This window comes from Caretta caretta, chromosome 1 (assembly GCF_965140235.1).
Source record: "Caretta caretta isolate rCarCar2 chromosome 1, rCarCar1.hap1, whole genome shotgun sequence".
Taxonomy (NCBI): Eukaryota; Metazoa; Chordata; order Testudines; family Cheloniidae; genus Caretta; species Caretta caretta.
The window spans coordinates 225,905,553-225,927,763 of NC_134206.1; the positions used below are offsets into that span (position 1 = coordinate 225,905,553).

The window sequence follows — 22,211 nt, forward strand, 5'->3', positions numbered from 1 at the left end:
ATTTTGAACAGCTGCTGCTGAGCTGGTTAGACACACCTTGCCAATTACCCTTCTTCCTATCACAGCAACACCTGTAGTATTAGAAATCTGCCTGGGATTAACTTCTATTTGAGTGGCAGAATTTCTTCTGGATCTAATCAATATTTCATTAGACGGGGGATAGGAACTCTCGTTTTTAAAGGCTGCTTTTTACAGAATGTGGGAGATGTATCATGCAAGACCTGAACACTGCACCTCCTCAGAACTAGTTAGGAACCTACTAATGCAAGGGAACTTCCATTAGATATGGTGAAAGTGGCATAAATAAGGGATGCTGATGAACAAACTAGAAATTAGACAGGACACTGACAAAGAATACATGGTTTATGTGCAGTGATTACCTGTGTCACAAGGCAGACTAAGATTTTGTGTTACAATCACTTTAAGCTGGCAACATTAAGAGAAATGAAACTGGAGTTGTATGAATGACAGAAGTCCAACACCTTTTTCTAATGAGATTTCTCATTGGCTCTAAGCACTTGCAGTCAATTGAACTTTTGCAATGAATTCTAGCATGTCACTGTCAATCAAGTCAAACTTCTGTGCAAAGGTGTGCTAAAGGACTTTTTTTAAAAAAACGCAATTGTTTAGCATTGTTTTGGTGCAAAGCTTTTAAAAACGAAAATCTACAAAGGGCATATTTTATTTTCTGAATTAGTGAAAGGTAGAAGATAAACAACTATAAAATAACTTGTCTGAAACCTTAGCTTTACATTTGTTACCAGTAAAATCCAAGTGAAGGATCAAAGTATTTTCTCTAGTTTATTTTGTACATCTGACAACATGATGGAAAGAAGCTACTGGGTTAATCCAACAAGGGCAACCAGCAGAGAGGAAAACAATTAGAACAAAGATGGTATGAAATCAATGACTGATTTCCTGAACACGTTAGAATGAATGCTTCAAGTTCCTTGCTCAGGAGATTCCGAGATGGAGAATTGTCTGCAGAATGTCCCTTTCTCCCAGCTGCCAGAGAATAATATGGATGCATGTGTAAGGGTGGTAGAGTCAGCTGCCATTTTATGCTTCTTGTCTGATCTTCCCATTCAAATTATTATTATTATTATTAATTTGCCCGTTTTCACTAGTCACAGGATTAGCACTGAAAGGGTTAGCATAAACTGTAATCAGAAGGTTCCAAGTCCTCTCCATGACTAGTAGCGGTGACTACTGCAAACCAAACCAATCTCTTGCGTTTTTGTAGTTCTTTATTTGATGGTTCTATAACTTAGTTATATGGATTTTTCTGTTTTAGTCTGACTGGAACAGTTTCTTGTGGATACTTTTTTTGTGTTTAGCTTTTTTAATGTAGTATAGTTTGAGTGTTTTACTTTTCCACATGTGCATGTTTGTAAGAGAAAATTACTTTCTCCTAGAGTTCACTAGGGCTTGATGGTTTTTGCTCCTGTTTTAATACTCTTCCTCACCCCATTTCCCAGGATATTCCTAGACTTCCAGATATTTGCCTTTCCCTGGTGGGTTTTTATATTTTCTCCTCCCACCCAAATACATGATCACAGGGACAGATGCATTTGCTGCCACTTCCACTTATACTGGCTTTTTGTGATTGCACCTGCCATTTTGTTACCTGTGTAATTCCAGGAATGAAAACACAAGGGTGGGAGGGTGGGGTTGGACTCCTATGCTGGCACGTACAGTAACAATGGTAACTTTTTAGAGCTTATAAAGAGCAGGTAGTATTCATGGGCTACAATGCAAATCAAACAAGTTGTCAAGATGTTACTGTATATAACTTCAGAGGAAGTGCTTGCCCAGACTTCAATATTGAACCTTTGTTTACTTTTGGATTCTAATTTAGCAAATGTACTTTCTTAACTTTATATATTTTAAGTTCATCCGGTTCAATACTGGATGCTTAAATTTAAGCATGTACATAAATGCCGTTGATTTCAATAGGCTGTAAGGACTTGTTTCAGTGCTTTACCCACCGGGCATGAAGCAAATTTTTACAAAATTGCCAGCCAAGGAACTGGGGGGAATCTATTTCTGAGAAATTCTAAAATGTTGACATAGCCCAACTGTGTTGCATTTTTAGATTTAATTAATCAAATTATATAAAAGTCAATTAATTTTCAGTTGGCTGAAGACCGAACTGATGCATCATAGAAACCAGTGGTCCTTGTTGCACAAATTAGGCCCAACATATTGCAGATCAGGCTGACCCTGCCTACAAGAAGATAAAAACAGGATAGAGAGAAGATCAGAAAATGCTAATGTTAGCAAGATAAACTAATTTAAAATATTGAGAGAGAGAGTTAAAAGTGACCTACGAGGGAGAGGGGCGAAAAGAATGAAGAACTCTTTTCTTTAATATATGAAGAAGGTCTGAGAGGCTCTTAAAAAAATCCAGCAGAACACGGTATTCAAAACCAAATAATCTGAAGTAAAAACTTGCACAGAATAACTCCAAGCCCCTGTTAGGCTTTCTTTATATATAGTGAGGAAGAAAAAATAAAGGCACCGTTTCCCCCCTCTTCTTTAAGAAGAGCGGTGTAAACTGTAAAAAGGAGAGAGACTATTTTGGGTTGTCTAGTTGCTTACCTTTGAGTCATTCAATTCATTGATGTCCCTGCCTTTCCCATGCATCCATTAGTGGTGCTTCTTTGAACCTGAATCCAAATACCTTAACAAGAATCAAGACCCCCCAAGGACTGTAAGCCCAGTACTCTTAGTGGGAATATTATTCACATTTTAACCAGTAGGGTTTTTAAATAATTCTTGCTTTTCCCCCTTAGATTTGTGAAAGAAAAAAGGGCAACAATTTCTCCCAACTTCAATTTCCTGGGCCAGCTTCTGGATTTTGAGAAGAAGATTAAGAACCAGACTGGGCAGCCTGGACCAATGAGCAAGCTGAAACGTTTGCATTTGGAAAAAAGCAGCGAGCATGGACTGGTCCCGGAAAGTGGACAGAGCAGTGGCCTCTCCACTAATCAGCTTGGCCCTAACTCTACCTCCGAGCCTGTGGAGCAGAAGCTGATGGACTCTGGAAGTCTCCCGTACTCGCACTTGCCAGCGTTAGAGGACAGCCCGCTGGTACAGGGCATAAATGGACTCCATGTGTCCTCGGACAAGGTAGAAGATAGCAACAGACTGAAGCGCTCATTTTCTTTGGATATCAAATCAGTATCCTACACAGCAAGCAGCAGCTGTGTGGCTGCATCGGTGCAGGGTTTTGCCGCATCCGAGGACGCTTTAAAACAGTTGAACGTCTGTAGCATTCTAGACGGCGGCAACAAGCTGTGTCAGTTCTCCCCCGTCCAGGAAGTTTCTGAACAGACGCCAGAGACCAGCCCCGATAAAGAGGCGGCAGATCCGCCTGAGAGACCGCAGAACGCCTGGCAGCTGGACAGCCAGAGCAAGCGGCCGCATGTGGGGAGAACCAGCAGCGGCAGCACGACTCAGAGGTCGCTGCTGTACCCGCTGCATCGGAGCGGGAGCATGGAAGACAACTACAGAACAAATTTCCTGTTTGGCCTTCCCACCAGTCAGCAACACGTGGGGAAGTCTGCTGCTGGGCTGGGCCTCAAAGGCTGGCACTCTGACATTTTAGCTCCTCAGACATCCACCACGTCCCTTACCAACAGCTGGTATTTTGCGACTGAATCCTCACGCTTCTACTCCGCTTCCGCAATCTACGGGAGCAGCGCCTCTTACTCTGCTTACAGCTGCAGCCAGTTGCCCACGGGCTGTGACCAGGCTGGCGCTGTGCGCAGGAGGCAGAAGCAGGGCGACAGAGGTGACTCAAGGCGCAGCTGGCATGAGGAAAGCTCCTTTGAAAAGCAGTTTAAGCGGAGAAGTTGCCAGATGGAATTTGGGGAGAGCATCATGTCAGAAAACAGATCCCGAGAGGAACTGGGGAAAGTGGGCAGCCAGTCTAGCTTTTCGGGCAGCATGGAAATCATTGAGGTATCTTGAGACATGGCAGACAATTGTGACACTGTAGCTGGCTTATTTTTCCCCGTTTAAAACAATTCCCTGTAAATCTGAAATTTTTTTAAAAACTGGGGCTTCAGTGTGAAGGCAATGAATAGATTTATTACCAGACATGACAAACTAATATCTGCACGGGGGAGAGCCGCTGTATTTTTTTGTTTTGTTTTTCTCCCCCTCCCCCTTAAGATGGAAGGCCAGATGTTTCAGAAGTTTTCCCTGACAGATGAAGCGATTATATGCGACAAATTGCACATCCTTTAAACGAAGCTTTCTTGGTGATAGGCCATCTCCCTGGTTCCACTGACACACATTACTAAAAATCACAAACAAATTCTAGTGCCCCTCTTCAAACCCTTCCCTTCCCCCCGCCCCCAATCAACAATGCACCTTAGCCCTGAGACTGAGCCGACTTCTGGAGAGAGATCCTTTTCCTTAAGGACAGAGACTGGTTATGAAACCAAACAAGTGGTGACTGATCACAGCAGGGCTGGGCTAAAAACAAAGCTCAGACAATGTAAATATTGACATAACTATCATTCTCATGGACAGGTTTGAGATGACTTGCCAGAAAGCTGCTTTAGAGCAAAACCCATACCTCAAAAAATAAAGAAAGCTACAGCTTTCATGGCGACACACTCTCTGGTAGTCAGCTTGTAAGCAGTGTGAGTAGATGACTGGCCACACAGTGAGACTGATTAAAGCGGTCTACGCACAAGTTTGTCAGTTGGCTTAGAGACCAGTGGTAGAATTTAATCTTCTCAAATGTGCTCAATCCCCAGTTCATTTAAACACAAAACCAGACAGGGTTTTTTAGTGTGTGATTCTGAAGTTGGCTCTTGAGGTGTAAGGGGTCACCTCTAAACCTGATACTAAAGGAAGAACTGAATGCTGGTAGCATGAACGGTGGATAATATTTAGGGTTACGTGCAAGAGAGAAGTGGCTGGGTGTAAGTAGCACCATCCCTTTGTCTGCCGAAAATTAAATAGGTGATAGAGCAGAATTTAAAAAAAATTTTTTTTTTTTAAGAAAATGAGTAGGAGCCTTGGATTTGACCCCTCAAGTATAGTAACAGTGTGAGAATTGCCCCGTCTGTACTTTTCCCTTTTCCTAAAGGGGAAGGCTTAGTCTCTACTTCCAACCTTTTAAAAGAAATAAAAGTAATTGTTTCCATATCCTTGCCCAAATCCTGAGGATTCGCACATCCCTAGGCATGTACACATCCCTTCTTTAATCCTCAAACCTTGTCGGACCCACTAACTTCAGATGAGAAGTGGAGTAGCCTGTTAAGATCAAGCCTCAGTCATCCAAGAGGGACAGAAGGGGTTCCACATTACTGTCCTTCAGGGACTGGGGGTAGAAGATAGCATTTAAAGAAATAAGATTTAAAAAGAAAAATCAAGACCAAGTGCTGGAGATAAAAGAATTTCCCATGACATGTTCTAAGCTAACCTGAGAATCTGGCCATTGCAGTTCTATCTCTATCCCCACTGCAGGGCTTCTATGCTAATACAACATAGTTTTGCTGATGGTGAGAGTTGTAAATCCTGCCACTGCTGCTCTTGTTGTTGCTGGCCAGTACCTGTTTCAGAGCCTTAACTACCTATTGGAGATTCCTGCTAGGGAAGATCCTGTCATTTCCTTGCTGCCAGAGGGGACAGGGATAGGGCTCATTCATTTATTGTATTTTTATTTATTCTGAGAGGGAGAGAACCAGCTGCTTTCTCTCTCCAGCCTGTGATTCTTGTGGTACTCTGGCTGCCACTTCATATGCCTTGTTAGAGGATTATGGTATTAAAATAACAAACGATACGCAGGGGTCTAACATCATGCTTCGTTGTTCAGTCCAGCATTGTGACAAAGATCACAATTTGAAAATTCTCCAGATCCCTACAGCGTCCTGCAGTAGGCCCCCCTGTTTGTACAGTTTCAGTGCAGGCAGCTGAAAATATAAAATACTTTAAAATGATTTAACTGCTTTTTAAAGCAGTTGGCTGAGGTTTTGTCAGTTAAGATCTGGTAGTAACTGAAGCCCTAGTTCAAGTCAGCAGCTTGTTTTTGTTCTTTAAGAGTAGCTAGTTGGTGACTCAAATCTCAGGTTTTACTATATTGAGAAATGGACAGGATTTTGTCTTTTTTGTTTTATTTGTGGCTAGGATGTGACTTAAATGTCCTATGATGGACTTTTTTAAAACTAGCACTGAGAGAAAGCTACAGAGTTGATTAACTTGATCCTAAAGAGTGCGAGACACACAGACTGCAACTGGAATGGTTGAATCCATAGACTGTGTTTGTTATGTGTGTATGAAATGCAGGAAGGGAGGGTAGTTTCGGCAAGCATGTAGGTTGATACCACATTGTAAAGCATATCAGGTCTTGGCTAATCACTACCCACGCTGCCACTTGTTTTATGTAGCAAGTGAAAGTGACATTGAGCATATAAACACACAATGTTTGTAATATACAGGACACATGTGATCCATTTATCAGATCTCATGTATACCAGATTTCAGTTACAACCACTTTTTTTAAGTAATAGTTGAAATCAAATATTTCACAAGAAGGAGGTTTGGAAAGTATTTTAAAGACATCCCTGCCAGCAGAAACAAAGCTGAGACCGTCCTGGCTTCTGCTAGGAGACTTTTTTTTAAAAAAAAAACCCTTTCTTGGCAACTGAAATCTGGTCTCATTGCAACTCCTCATCATTCCAAACATCCTCTAATCAACAGTTAAGTCATGGCTGCAGGATCAGCAGGCTATTGGATTGGGCTGTTGAGTGCACCAGCATGGGAGAAAGAAGCCTTGGAGCCTGTCTAGTAGTGGTATCTCCTTATCTCATTTCTGTACTCGTATCCTGTACCTGAGAGATGCTAGAAAATGGGTTTAAGAAGCTTGGAAAGTGAGACGGAGGCTGGGGGGAGCAGTGTGTAAATGTTTAATCTGAATATAATGTTCTTTGGTGTATGGCAAGCTGTTTAAATGGTTCAAAGATGAGTTTCTCATCTTGATGTGTCATGAGCATTACTTGTATGTTATGATGAAATAAAATCAGAAGTGGTACCTGTTTCTATAGAATGGCTGAGAGACTTTTTGCAGTCAGCTGCAGAGCATGCACCTACCGGCTTGCAATACAACACAGTTCCAAGCAACCAGGAGGCTGGATCTCCTGTATGCTTTGTCAGCGGCTGCTGCTGGTCATCTACTTATTAATTACAGAATGGGCAGCTTTGCTGAAGTGGAGGCAAACGAATGTTGAACTTTAACTGAGCTTAGTCACACTTAGCAGTCAGTCGTGATTCTACATCTTCAATAATCATTTGGTGTTTTTGCCTGTCCCCACACACCCTCTACCCATTAGAACAGCAACAGCTGTTGTATCCGTGTGTTTAACAATAATTGACGGTTTAAAAGGTTAACACAAATGCACAGTGGTACTTGCTTTACAAGGCAATAATCCAGTTCCCCAAGTGGATACACTGAGGCTTTGAAGAACAGCTGTGCTACTGGTCTTGCTGCAACTGTTTCAAACTGTTTAAATTACCAAAGGGCCGGGGGAGTGCCTCTCATGCTATGCTCTCGTGCTGCCCTTCCCCTAGTTTGTTTAGCATGACTGACAGATGCTGCATGGGCAGGTGTGCGCACACAGTGCCTTCTTGCTGCTGAAGGGGAGTGACACATGCGGGGACAGTGGACATGCCAGCCTGGCCTCACCTTTCAGACTCAGTCGTAGTGCTTTCTTTTCTGGGAAAACCTAGTAAGATTAAACTCTGACAGTACTGAACGGAGGATGTTTCTTTGGCTGAGATGTCAGCCTACCAGCTGGTGAAGGCATTGGTGCTGAAGGTGCTCCTGCACCCCCTGGCTTGAAGCAGTTTCCATCATATCCAGGGTTTATGGTTTGGTTCAATGGCTCTCAGCACCCCTGGGTGAGCTGTAGCTCAGGAAAGCTTATGCTCAAATAAATTGGTTAGTCTCTAAGGTGCCACAAGTACTCCTTTTCTTTTTGCAAATACAGACTAACACGGCTGCTACTCTGAAATGGGTCAAGAATGATAGTACTGGAGGCTATAATGACTCCTACAAACCCTTGCATGCCAGCTTATTAAAATCATTCCTAACTATCCACCCAAAATTCAGCAGTCTCTTCCTTTTTTTTTTTTAAAAAGTTCCATTTATAATATTAAAAGGGAAAGGGCCAAACGTTTCTGTATTTCCCCTTCCCTAGGAGGTAGTAGCACCATGTAACTCGCAATCTTACTTTGTGTTGGCTTTCTGAAAACAAACTACCAGTGCTAAATAACTGCTTGAATCCAATGCAGGAAAAAAAAAATATAGGGCAAGAGCAACGTCTTGTCTAAACTGCGTCATGTTCTTAGATGAAGAAAAATGCCCATTTTGAAAACCTCCGTGCAGTGTCTGCCCTCACGTGGCTTCACTCTGCCCCCAGCAAGTCAAGTTCTGATTTAAATAGAACATTTTGCACTTGTTCTCCTTGAGAAATAGACCTTAAAAGGAACAAGAGTCTAGTTTCAAAATGAGTCTCCTTATCTTCCAATTGTTCCTCACCCCCACCCAGCTGCATGCCCCACCCAGCCTTTCCATGATTTACCGAACTCCTCTCCCCACACCCACCCTCCTGTGCTCCGTGCTGGTTCCATCAGAGCACTGCAACAAGAGACCCAAGCCCTCCCTGGCGGAAGGGAAGGAGATGAAATACAGTTGGACTCACCATAACTTTGTCAGCTGCATCAGCAGCTTGCATGCTGCCACAAGCCAGTTCCAACAACATTCTCAAATCTGCCTCTTACTATTTCAGGGGTCTGGCAGCCTACTGATTAAATGCACGACCTTTTCACCATCTAGGTCTGTGCAGCAAAGAAAAACACCAGGCTGTTTAATTGCTGTGTAGATTTCCAGGCTCAGTCTGGAGCCCAAGCTCTAGGACCCTTCAACCTCTCAGGGCCCTGGAGCCCAGGCTGTAATCTGGGCCTGGAAGTCCACACAGCACTGGAATAACCCTACAGCCCGAGCCCTGGCTGTCTAGTTGCTGTGTAGACATGCCTTTAGCTTGATATAAAGGCCAAGTTCCAGACCTGGGTTGTTCAGTCCAGATTCTAGTGGACAACTTGGTCTACTTCTCCAACCACAACACAAGAGAACTCCATAATGCAGAAAAAGGCAATGTGGTGCTGTTGAGTGTAAGGAATTTAATACCAATAAAGTAAAGCATTTCAACTTTGGTAAGAGAGCAGTAAGTAATATTTCTATACAGACATTTTTCCAGATTGTTCAAGCTTCCCAAAGTGTGTGTGCAGAGCGTTCATCTGTCAAAACTGTAACTTACTGTTTGTAGCGAAGGGCTGTGAAACAGTCTGCTGCTAGTTATGAACACAGCAACCATACAACCTGATTTGATTGGTGCTTGTTCTGTTTAAGAAAAATGACCGAAGGGTGGTATTTTCAAAAGACTCAGTGTTGGCCTAACTCTATGTCCACCGTCTTCAGTAGGAGCAGAGTTAGATGAAGGCTGAACAGTTCTGAAAATCAGAGTTCTTCCTAGGAGCTCCTGACTCTCTCACACATTAAAGCTGAGCAAAAACGCATCTGAATTTTAAATTCAATAGTTGGGTTTTTTAGTCACCATGCTATTCCCTCACCAAACTAACCCTGCATTTGTTTTTAACCTTTAACTTCCTCCTGAGGTAAAAAAAATATTCCATTATTGTAGTACTCTGGTGATCACAGTGAACACTCTCCCAGAACACAATTTGTTTTGAAGCCCAAAAGGATTCTACTCCTAATTATCCTTATTGGACAACTGAGCTCCGGGCAAACTACCCCTCTAGAGTATTACTTAAAGAAAAGGAGTACTTGTGGCACCTTAGAGACTAACCAATTTATTTGAGCATAAGCTTTCGTGAGCTACAGCTCACTTCATCGGATGCATACTGTGAAAAATACAGAAGATGTTCTTATACATACAAACCATGAAAAAATGGGTGTTTACCACTACAAAAGGTTTTCTCTCCCCCCACCCCACTCTCCAGTTGGTAATAGCTTATCTAAAGTGAACACTCTCCTTACAATGTGTATGATAATCAAGGTGGGCCATTTCCAGCACAAATCCAGGGTTTAACAAGAACATCTGGGAGAAGGAGGGGTAGGAAAAAACAAGGGGAAATAGGCTTGAATAGAGACTGGGAGTGGCTAAGTCATTATGCAAGGTAACCTAAGTTAATTGTATCCAATTTGCAAATGAATTCCAATTCAACAGTCTCTCGCTGGAGTCTGGTTTTGAAGTTTTTCTGTTGTAATATCGCAACTTTCATGTCTGTAATCGCGTGACCAGAGAGATTGAAGTGTTCTCCGACTGGTTTATGAATGTTATAATTCTTGACATCTGATTTGTGTCCATTTATTCTTTTACGTAGAGACGATCCAGTTTGACCAATGTACATGGCAGAGGGGCATTGCTGGCACATGATGGCATATATCACATTGGTGGATGTGCAGGTGAATGAGCCTCTGATGGTGTGGCTGATGTTATTAGGCCCTGTGATGGTGTCCCCTGAATAGATATGTGGGCACAGTTGGCAACGGGCTTTGTTGCAAGGATAGGTTCCTGGATTAGTGGCTCTGTTGTGTGGTATGTGGTTGCTGGTGAGTATTCGCTTCAGGTTGGGGGCTGTCTGTAGGCAAAGACTGGCCTGTCTCCCAAGATTTGTGAGAGTGTTGGGTCATCCTTCAGGATAGGTTGTAGATCCTTAATAATGCGTTGGAGGGGTTTTAGTTGGGGGCTGAAGGTGACAGCTAGTGGTGTTCTGTTATTTTCTTTGTTAGGCCTGTCCTGTAGTAGGTGACTTCTGGGAACTCTTCTGGCTCTATCAATCTGTTTCTTCACTTCCGCAGGTGAGTATTGTAGTTGTAAGAATGCTTGATAGAGATCTTGTAGGTGTTTGTCTCTGTCTGAGGGGTTGGAGCAAATGCGGTTGTATCGCAGAGCTTCGCTGTAGACAATGGATCGTGTGGTGTGGTCAGGGTGAAAGCTGGAGGCATGTAGGTAGGAATAGCGGTCAGTAGGTTTCCGGTATAGGGTGGTGTTTGTGACCATTGTTTATTAGCACTGTAGTGTCCAGGAAGTGGATCTCTTGTATGGACTGGACCAGGCTGAGGTTGATGGTGGGATGGAAATTGTTGAAATCATGGTGGAATTCCTCAAGGGCTTCTTTTCCATGGGTCCAGGCGTTAGGGGACGAGAGCTGAGGAAGCGTTGTTCTAAGTCGGCCATAAAAATGTTGGCATACTGTGGGGCCATGCGGGTACCCATAGCAGTGCCGCTGATCTGAAGGTATACATTGTCCCCAAATGTAAAATAGTTATGGGTAAGGACAAAGTCACAAAGTTCAGCCACCAGGTTAGCTGTGACATTATCGGGGATAATGTTCTCGACGGCTTGTAGTCCATCTTTGTATGGAATGTTGGTGTAGAGGGCTTCTACATCCATAGTGGCCAGGATGGTGTTATCAGGAAGATCACCGATGGATTGTAGTTTCCTCAGGAAGTCAGTGGTGTCTCGAAGGTAGCTGGGAGTGCTGGTAGCGTAGGGCCTGAGGAGGGAGTCTACATAGCCAGACAATCCTGCTGTCAGGGTGCCAATGCCTGAGATGGTGGGGCGCCCAGGATTTCCAGGTTTATGGATCTTGGATAGTAGATAGAATATCCCAGGTCAGGGTTCCAGGGGTGTGTCTGTGCGGATTTGTTCTTGTGCTGTTTCAGGGAGTTTCTTGAGCAAATGCTGTAGTTTCTTTCGGTAACTCTCAGTGGGGGTAATGGCTTGTAGAAAGTGGTGTTGGAGAGCTGCCGAGCAGCCTCTTGTTCATATTCCGACCTATTCATGATGACAACAGCACCTCCTTTGTCAGCCTTTTTGATTATGATGTCAGTTGTTTCTGAGGCTGTGGATGGCATTGTGTTCCGCACGGCTGAGGTTATGGGGCAAGTGATGCTGCTTTTCCAGAATTTCAGCCCGTGCACGTCGGCGGAAGCACTCTATGTAGAAGTCCAGTCTGTTGTCTCGACCTTCAGGAGGAGTCCACCTAGAATCTTTCTTTTTGTAGTGTTGGTAGGGAGGTCTCTGTGGATTAGTCTCCAGCAAGAGACTGTTGAATTGGAATTCATTTGCAAACTGGATACAATTAACTTAGGCTTGAATAGAGACTGGGAGTGGGCTAAGTCATTATGCAAGGTAACTTATTTCCCCTTGCTTTCCCCCCCCCCAGACATTCTTGTTAAACCCTGGATTTGTGCTGGAAATGGACCACCTTAATTATCATACACATTGTAAGGAGAGTGATCACTTTAGATAAGCTATTACCAACAGGAGAGTGGGGTGGGCGGAGAGAAAACCTTTTGTAGTGATAAACACCCATTTTTTCATGGTTTGAATGTGTAAGAACATCTTCTGTATTTTCCACAGTATGCATCCGATGAAGTGAGCTGTAGCTCACGAAAGCTTATGCTCAAATAAATTGGTTAGTCTCTATGGTGCCAAAAGGACTCCTTTTGTTTTTGCGAATACAGATTAACACGGCTGTTACTTGACGTTCAACTGGAATTCAGGTCTTCCAGGTGGAATTGTCATACTTAAGGCGTATTAGAGTTTCTAGAAACACATCTTCCAGTACAGATTGTGCTGCCAGACTATTAGGGGCAGCTGTTATAAATAGAAAAGAAAAAGGGGGCTATTTCGAGCATTCAGCAGTTCCACCCTTTTCCATAAAGTGCTGCCTTTCTAAAAAGCTGGAGTGTAATTAGGCTTATCAACTGCAGCAAAAGAGACTGAAAGATTATAGAGTTATCCTAGTAGAGGGAGGTGCTGACAATTAGTCATTTACATTATATTTTTAGTTAATGGGAAATGTCTGAACATATAATTCCACCTACTGTTTGGGAACTGGCAGAGGTAAAGCTCTCACTAGGGTACTACAGATTATGGCGACAGAGCTTCTGATTAAGTCACTGCTTTGACACTGCCAGAGCACAGTGGACAAAGGCTGAACAGGCATGGGGAAAAAGTTAAGGCCTCAAAACTGCAATTGACTCCATGCAAATGCATGCCTGCACCAACATGTAGTGACCTGGACAGTGCTGGGGCTTGTGGGTAGAGGGGACTGCCTGAGTGGTTCTCAATTCAGGACTGGATCCTAACTTTATACCATATGAGATGGCCATTCCAGGTCACCACTGGGATACAGTGATAGACTAGTGTGAGAGAGCTTGTACAGGGCCATGGGGTGGGTAAGTAGGACTTCCAGTTGCCTGGACTGCAGCTATGGTAACATCCCACAATCGCTTTTAAAATATAAATTGGTTTAACAAATATTTGTATTGTTCAAAACCCCAGCACAAAGGGGGGGTTTTGCACTGTTTGCTCCTATCCCAAGCCCATTCTATGCAGGCAGACTCACTCACTTTTTCCTTGTAGCCCATGGTTTTCCAGCTGGCTGGTCGCTGTTATGGGTTGGTCAGGGTGGTACAGCCTGTATCCTCCCCTCCCCCGAATCCCTTGTTTCCCCTTGACCAATCCTACCCTCTCCCCACCCCTCCCTAGCAGAAGCAGGATCTAGTGAAAAAACTTTAGCAATTCTGTTGCAGGAGTGTGGCAGGCAGCAACCAGATTTAGGGAGGCTTCCCTCTGGGTCCCAGCCCAGCAGATGTTTCAAATCCTTCTGCTACACACAATGCAGTCCTAAATGTATGACCCTAAACCCACTGCCCAGTAACACACCTTTACAGCAGGAGACAGCTACTGCTGTACTGATGGTGTGTTTAATGCTATGCTTTATGGTGGCAAATACCAGGGGTCAATGGTCAACCCTCCTGCTTAACAGGCTACAGTCCTAGTGCTAAAAGAAAAGGAGTACTTGTGGCACCTTAGAGACTAACAACTTTATTTGAGCATAAGCTTTCGTGAGCTAGAGCTCACCTGATGAAGTGAGCTGTAGCTCACGAAAGCTTATGCTCAAATAAATTGGTTCGTCTCTAAGGTGCCACAAGTACTCCTTTTCTTTCTGCGCATACAGACTAACACAGCTGCTGCTTTGAGTCCTAGTGCTGTATTTTGAAGCTAGAAATTATCATGCAGAAAACCTGTTGCCAAACTAACAGTGCATGTGTGAAAAGGTAATACAGGCCTATTGTGATTATTGAACACTTCTATACTTAAAGCACTCTCCTGCAGCTTAATTGGCTGCTGGCTGAATCACTACAGGACGACCCCATAGGCTGCCTGTAGGACCCACAGCTGAACGCCAAGCATTTTTCAGAATAAGAAGGTTACCTTCAAATGGTATGCGTCCTAAAACGCAGAACAGGGTTAAAGACCTCCACCCACAGGATGACACACAGGAACTGGACAGTACTTCTAAGGATAAGAAGTTTTTCCCCCCTGAAGAAGTCTCCACAGAGGAGGTTCCAGCATGAATCACACATCCTTCGTTTATTAATAAAACCCAAACAGTGCCAAACAGAATAAATATTTCAAGTCAAGGTTGTCTCCTCGGCTAGAGAGATTTGAAAATGTCCTTAGACAACAGGCCAGTGTGAGAAGTCCTCCTGCTGGCTAGCACTAGAGGAAGCTGCATTTAGTAAATAAACACACACAACTTTCATACGGCATTAAATAAACTGCTGGACAATTAACCTCGCTCAATAACATAAACCACTGAAGCGGCACTAAAGTGTCGGTGGGGCAGGACAACATCTATGCTACAAGTCTCACCATTCCGGTGCACAGTTAGGGTACGGTAGAACATGGCCATCCCCTATCTTCGCTACTCCTATGAGCCCCATTACTATAGCACCTGACCACTCACAATCTTTAACATACTTATCCTCACAGCACCTCTGTGAGGTAGGGCAGGGACATTATCCTCATTTGACAGATGGGGAACGGAGGCCCAGAGAGACTAAGTGACTTACCCAGCATCACAGAGGAGGTGTGTGTGTAGCAGAAAATTGAACTTGGGTATCTCCAGTCCCAGGCTAGCACCCTAACCGTTAAGCCACCCTTCCTCTCTTCCAGGCTTCCCCACTGCAGTTCTAGAGTAATGTCCCATCCAGACTTTTTCACTCCCGAAGCTGTACCAGATGAACACGGGCTAGTAAGGGTCAAGCTAATTGAACAGAAATTAGAGTATGGCATTCAAAGCTGTAAATCAGTCGCTGCTGACACATTCACCTACCCATCCCACCGCTGTGACTACTACTGAATGACCTTATGCCCTTCATTTTAAGCTGAAGAGAGGAGGGGCAGAATTATTGAGGGCGCAAAGATCTGAGGCAGACTGTGGAAGGGAGAAGCAAAAATGGGGCAGCCTCCAACCCAGTAGTGCCAGGCTTCCCTTTCAGCAGCCATTGCTGGCCCTCTACCCCCTTTTACCTCTGTGCTACTTTAACAGCCATTCAATATTCCAACTTTAGTTAGAACGGGAGCTGCCAGGTGCCTGTTGGGACAAACTGCTGCTGAAAGGCTTCCTGGTGGGCTGGATAGGGGACCCAACTCAACCAGGGAACCTTCCAAATGGAGAGGGAAAAGAGGAATGAAAACACTCAGTATTTTTCCCTATTTCTTTAAACAGTTTATAACCTTCCCCTGCTGTTTTCTCCTCCAGTTAGGAACTATTTTTCTTAGTGGAAGGATAAACTCACTAATCATTATTTGTCCATCTAACCCCCCTCAAAATGGTTTTAATTTTTTTTTTTTAATCAAACATTTACAATTATAAGGAGCCATACACAGGCACTCCTCTGGTGGCGGAAGCAACACAATGTTAAACTTTGTTTGATGTCTCACTACCACAGCGTCTGCTCTGACGTCTATCTGGGTTTCACACCCTCTAGCGCCGCATGACTTCAAGCAACCCCCAACCACATCCTTCCTCTCCAGCATAGGGACGGTGGCAAGCAATACCTACACACTGCCCCCTCCAGAGCTTTGGCAAACTTTTGGCTGCACACCCTCCAGGCCTACCTAGAAAGGCTGCAGGAAAGCAGCCTATCAGAATGCAGCAGGCTCAGGTAAAAGGAGCTACAGGGTCAGAGGAAGGGGCTCTGGGAATAGCAGCAGCAGCTATTGCAGAAAGCCACACCTGGCTGCTATTTATAGGGTCCCTGGGTCAGGATCTGGAGTACTGGGTGGGCCTGGTGTGGCCAAAGCCCTGAGAAGGGGAGAAGGCTTGTTTAGAGGCCCAAGTGAAGGGCAGGACTTAGAGTCTCCAGCGTGAAAGCCCTGCAGGAACTGCTCTCTACCAGGGCAGACACAGACTTAAAGCTAGCCCAGAAGGGGCTGAGGACTGAGCCCAGAAATAGGGCTAAAGACAGTAACAAGGTCACAGGGACAGGCCCTGTTGGACCTTTTACCCCAGGGTTCCTTCATGTGTTTAGACTCTGTGTGACTTCGCTGAAGGGCTGAGCCACTGAAGACCCACCTGATGAGGGCAAGAGATGAGTGCGCCCTGTCACAGCAACAATCTACTTAGTGAGAAAACTGATAAGTCTTTGCACACCCTTAAAGACTCCTGTGCAACCGTCTGCTCCTCTGGTATTTACACCCCAGCACCTTGGAGAGGTACTCCAAACCATCTCCTTATAAATAACATCCTGCTCCTCACCCCTTTACCATCAGAGAGCTTATGAGCCTCCCAGGAAGTGCCAGAAAATGCAGCAGAGCAGACAAAATGCCCCAGTGTTATCCTCTGCCCAGTCCCAACCTCCTGTCCCATTTTGATGGGACCCCAGGGAGCTGACAATCAGTCCCCACTCCTTTTGATACCCGTTTTGGTGGCCACCTAGCCAGTTTCTTTCCAGTGCTGCATCATATTGTGTCAGACAGATGGGTCCTAAAGATCATCTCCAGCAGCTACACAACAGAACTTCCTTCCATCCCTTTCACAAAACCCCCTTCCCCATCCTTCTTCACGGATCCCTCTCACAAGAGGATCTTCAGACAGAAGGGAGACTCCCTGATCCAGCTAGCAACTGTAGAACCCTGCCTCCTTGACACAGGGGGACAGGTTTTCGTTGGAGATGCTTCTTCGTTCCCAAACAGAAGGGAGGCTGGAGACCCATCCTGCTCCTTAGACAACTGAACATCTTCATACGCTGTTCAAGATTCAGGATAACCACCCTCGCATCAAACTCCTTGAACTGAGAGCAGTACATGAAGCCTGCAAAAGGTTCCTTTCATCTGTGCCCTGCATGTTCAGGTCATGTCAGACATTATAACCATAATATACTATGTCAACAAACAGGAAGGAGTGAGGTCCACCCCTCTGTGAACAGAGGTGACCAAATTCTGAAACTGGTGCATCCAACACCAGATCATCATCTTGGTAGTGCACCTCCCGGGAGTAACAAACATGTTGGCGAACAGTCTCGGCAGGCATTTCAACAGTGAACACAAGTGGGGACTGCACGACTGGGTGGTACAGAACATCTTTCGACAGTGGGGATTTCCAGCGTGGAACCTCTTCATGTCCCAAGAGAAGAAAAAATGCCAAGCCTACTACTCCCAAGCAGCTTAGGTCCTAGTTCACTGTTCAGAGCCACTAACGTATACCCACCCATCCCTCTTATCTTGAATACTGAGAAAAATAAAGCAGGGCAAAGCATTGGTAATTCTGATGGCACCCTGCTGCCTGAGGCAGTTTTGGTTCACCAGCATCCTTCATGCAGCAGCATGTCTGTGCCTATGATTCCAGCAGTTTCCAAACCTGCTGACTCAGGTCAAAGGCAAGACCAACCATTCCAACCCAGCATCCCTCCATCTATAAGCCTTGTATTTGGATAGACAACAAGCTTAGAAAGGTCATGTTCACAGGGGGTACAATACATCTTCTAATAACAGCAGGAAGATCTCCATGAGAAATGTTACGCTGTTAAATGGAAATATTTTCTATCTGGTGCCAACGTCGCCCAATACCTCCAAAGCACTCGGAGCCCTACCATTTTGGACTATCTCCTTTCCCTAAAGAACTGAGGCCTATCTCTAAGCTTACTGTGTGCATTTCACAGCTGTCAAGGTTCCTCCTCTACTCTGAACTCTAGGGTACAGATGTGGGGACCTGAATGAAAATCTCCTAAGCTTACTTTCACCACCTTAGGTTAAAACTTCCCCAAGGTACAAATTAATTTTATCCTTTGACCCTGGATCTCCACTGCCACCACCAAACTCTAACTGGGTTTACTGGGAAACGTAGTTTGGACACGTCTTTCCCCCCAAAATCCTCCCAACCCTTGCACCCCACTTCCTGGGGAAGGTTTGGTAAAAATCCTCACCAATTTGCATAGGTGACCACAGACCCAAACCCTTGGATCTGAGAACAATGAAAAAGCATTCAGTTTTCTTACAAGAAGACTTTTAATAGAAGTAAAGGAATCACCTCTGTAAAATCAGGATGGTAGATACCTTACAGGGTAATTAGATTCAAAACATAGAGAATCCCTCTAGGCAAAACCTTAAGTTACAAAAAAGACACACAGACAGAAATAGTCATTCTATTCAGCACAGTTCTTTTCTCAGCCATTTAAAGAAATCATAATCTAACACATACCTAGCTAGATTACTTACTAAAAGTTCTAAGACTCCATTCCTGTTCTGTCCCCGGCAAAAGCAGCATACAGACAGACACAGACCCCTTGTTTCTCTCCCTCCTCCCAGCTTTTGAAAGTATCTTGTCTCCTCATTGGTCATTTTGGTCAGGTGCCAGCGAGGTTACCTTTAGCTTCTTAACCCTTTACAGGTGAGAGGATTTTTCCTCTGGCCAGAGGGATTTTAAAGGGGTTTACCCTTCCCTTTATATTTATGACAACAGCAATCAATGCTTTCCATACTGTGGTGGTGATCTATTCAGTCTTCACCCACCCTCTGACTTCAAGGTTTTTGAAAAGGACTTACCAGAACATTTCCTCTGGTACCAGAACTGGCACGAACCTGGGACCTCAATCTGGTGTTGTCAGCGCTCACGAATCCTCCTTTTGAATCTTTGGCTTCCTGCTCCTTTTATCTGTCTCTGAAGGTGGCCTTCCTGACTACAATCACCTCCACAAGACTCGATGAGCTCGGCGCCCTTATGGCAGACCCTCCAGACAAGGTCTTTCATAAGGATAAGGTTTCTTTGAGGTTACACTCCAAGTTCATTCCCAGCGTTTCCTCTGAACTCCTCTTGACTCAGGTCATATACCTACCTGTTTTCTACCCAAAACCCTCACAGCACCAAAGAAGACAGGAAGCTCCATTCTCTGTATGTCTGCTGTGCCTTAGTTTTCTACCTGCAAAGGAGAAAATCCTTCAGGAAATCTCTGAGATTCTTTGTTTCCATTACTGAGGGGACAGAAGGGGAAGCAATCTCCTCACAGAGGCTTTGTAAATGGATCCCAGATTGCTTCCTGCTCTGCTATGAGCTGATGGAGACTCTCCCTCCCCCCCCAAGAGGTGGAGGGCTCACTTGGCTAGAGCTAAGGCTACCTCAGGGGCTTCTCTTCAGGGTGTTCCCCTCCTGGATATTAGAGTCTGGTACAAGCATATCCTTCAGCGTGGTGTATGGTTCCTGCAGTCTGTGGTGCAGCATGGTTCCTTGCACCCTCCTCCTCTATGAATACTGATTGTGAGTCATCCTCAGTGGAATACCCCATCGGGACCACCACTCAAAGAAGAAAGGAAGGTTATTTACCTTGGAGTAACTGGAGTTCTCTGAGATGTATGGTCCCTATGGGTATTTCGCTGCCTACCCTCCTTCTCCTTGGCTTCAGAGCCTTTCCTCAGGTGATTCACAGTAGAGAAGGAATTGGAGAGGTGGTCAGGCTATGCCATCCCTTATGCCCTTGGGTCAGAGCATGAGGTGACAAAGGCATGGACAGTCTCAGTGCATGAAGCCCATAAACACCCACAGTGGTATACCCATGGGGATCACACATCTCAAAGAATTCCAGGTACTGTAAAGTAAGTAACCTTCCTTTCTCCAAAAGGAAAAGTTTGAGTTAAATAGGTGTTACTAAAACACACAATGTTTAGAAAATCTACTCACATTTCAGTCCCCTATGACAGTGGTTCTCAACCTTTCCAGACTACTTGTACCCCTTTCAGGATTCTGATTTGTGTTGTGTACCCCAAGTTTCACTTCACTTAAACGACTTGATTACAGAATTAGACATAAAAATACAAAGGTGTCACAGAACATTATTACTGCAAAATTGCTGACTTTCTCATTTTTACCATATAATTATAAAATAAATCAACAGGAATATAAATATTGTACTTACATGTCAGTGTATATATAGAGAGCAGTACAAACAAGTCATTGTCTGTGTGAAATTGTAGTTTGTACTGACTTTGCTAGTGCTTTTTATGTAGCCTGTTGTAAAACTAGGCAAATATTTAGATGAGCTGAAGTACCCCCAGGAGTACATAGACCCCTGGTTGAGAACTGCTGCCCTATGATATCAGAAACCCACCTTGTTCTCTGGAGGATTTTCAATCAATAACAGGAGGCCAACGACTAATATTTCTAGTTTAAAACAAAAGAAACATAAGCCACCAAACATTTTTTAGCAACCCCCAAACCATCAGACCTTTTTTCACATCATAATGCAGCAGCAAAGGACAGGAATGTTTATTTTCCTTTTACAGTCACCTTTGAGTATTATTAGTGCCAGGGTGTGGGGCTGCATCTCTTCCAGAACTACTGGCCAGCTGTGTTTCATGGATGACATAACGGAGTGTGTTATTGGGACTATTTTTGATGCTGTTTGCGAGGAGGTTTGGAAAAGGAATTGCATTAGTAGGCTGGTGACTCAAGGCTTACACCAAATGCCATACTAAACAGCGTGAAGGGAAAAAAGGGCATCTAACACCTTGAGTATCACATATGTCTGAGATGAAGACAATAAGCAGGACATGGAGCAAACTGGAGAGCAGCAGCAATTAAGAAAACCAACAGCAGCAAAATGACCAAAGCAGCAGCTTATGGACATACAGAAAGGAGTAGCTTTCCCTCCGCAAGTGGTCCAAAGACTTATGGGTTACAAAATCTAATGGTGGAGAAATTAAATAAAATTGTGAACAATTACAGAACGTGTACATGGCATTTTACAAAGCAACTGTCACATGTACGCTTTCTGTGCCACCCATTGAACAGAATGGCTGACACTTGTATACACACTTTTGAGGATGTTTGGCATCAGGGCCCAGTTATATTTTCCAGTTAAGCTACTGATTTTACTGGTTTGTTTTGATATCCGACACGGAGGCCTGCAGACCACATTGTTGTTTCCTTGCTATTTGTAAAGCACTAACAGGGTGCTCAGCAGTGTCCAGAGATCTATACAACCAGATTCTCACAAATAAGAGGTTTTTTCAGAATCAGACCATTTTCTAGATGTTTCATGGCAACAGTGCATAAATTAAGAAGTTGCTGACTTGCTGTGGCATCTAAGTTCCCTCTAAGCTGCGTGGCCACACAGCAGGCTATCAAGGACCTCACAGGCAGGGAGAAGCGCCTCTCCCCTGGTCCCAGAGCTGCTGTGACAAGGGCCGGGGGGAGTTCTCTCTCCCCGCTGCAGCCTGCACCCCAAACCCCTCATCCCAGCCTCACCCCAGAGCCCACACCCTGAGCCAGAGCCCTCACCCCAACCCTCTGTCCCGGCCCTGAGCCCCCTCCCCACACTCCGAACCCCGTGACCCCACCCCTGCCACACATCATCTCCATACTGGTGCACATAACAAAATTAATTCCGCACATGGACGTAAAAAATTAGAGGGAACATCGTGTCATCTGCAGCAAATTTTACATCACTGCCTTAGTTTCTGCAGCTGTAGTAAAATGGAGAGAATACTCAAGACACCTGCCTCACTTGTGCTGCAAGGAGCAATACTGGAAAGTACTTAGAAGATGGGAAGTGTTGTGTATGCGCATGTGTGCCACACTTAGAGAGACAGAACAAATTGCGGAACCACAGGATATATTGCATCTTTGATATAGTACCTTAATAGCAGGACTGTCCAACTGTCCAGACCTTTATGGGAGAGAAAACATTTACAGTACCTACCTTCTAAAAAAAGACCTAACAAAATGTAAGCTCTGGTATCTTGTGACCTACCCAGAGGTATAAGCTTCCAGCATCTAGCTCCGCACAGCTGTGGGATATCGATCATTCAACTCAT

General features: G+C 44.5%; 1 protein-coding gene across 1 annotated transcript in view; it reads left to right on the top strand.

The window, feature by feature from the left end:
* The window catches only part of DUSP16 (dual specificity phosphatase 16), a 95,766-nt gene extending 88,700 nt beyond the window's left edge, over window positions 1–7,066 (top strand). The window contains exon 7 of the mRNA XM_048824334.2: window positions 2,796–7,066. Coding sequence (XP_048680291.1) covers window positions 2,796–3,975 — 1,180 coding nt within the window. The 3' untranslated portion in view covers window positions 3,976–7,066. The remainder of the gene's footprint in view (window positions 1–2,795) is intronic.
* Window positions 7,067–22,211: the final 15,145 nt, after the last annotated feature.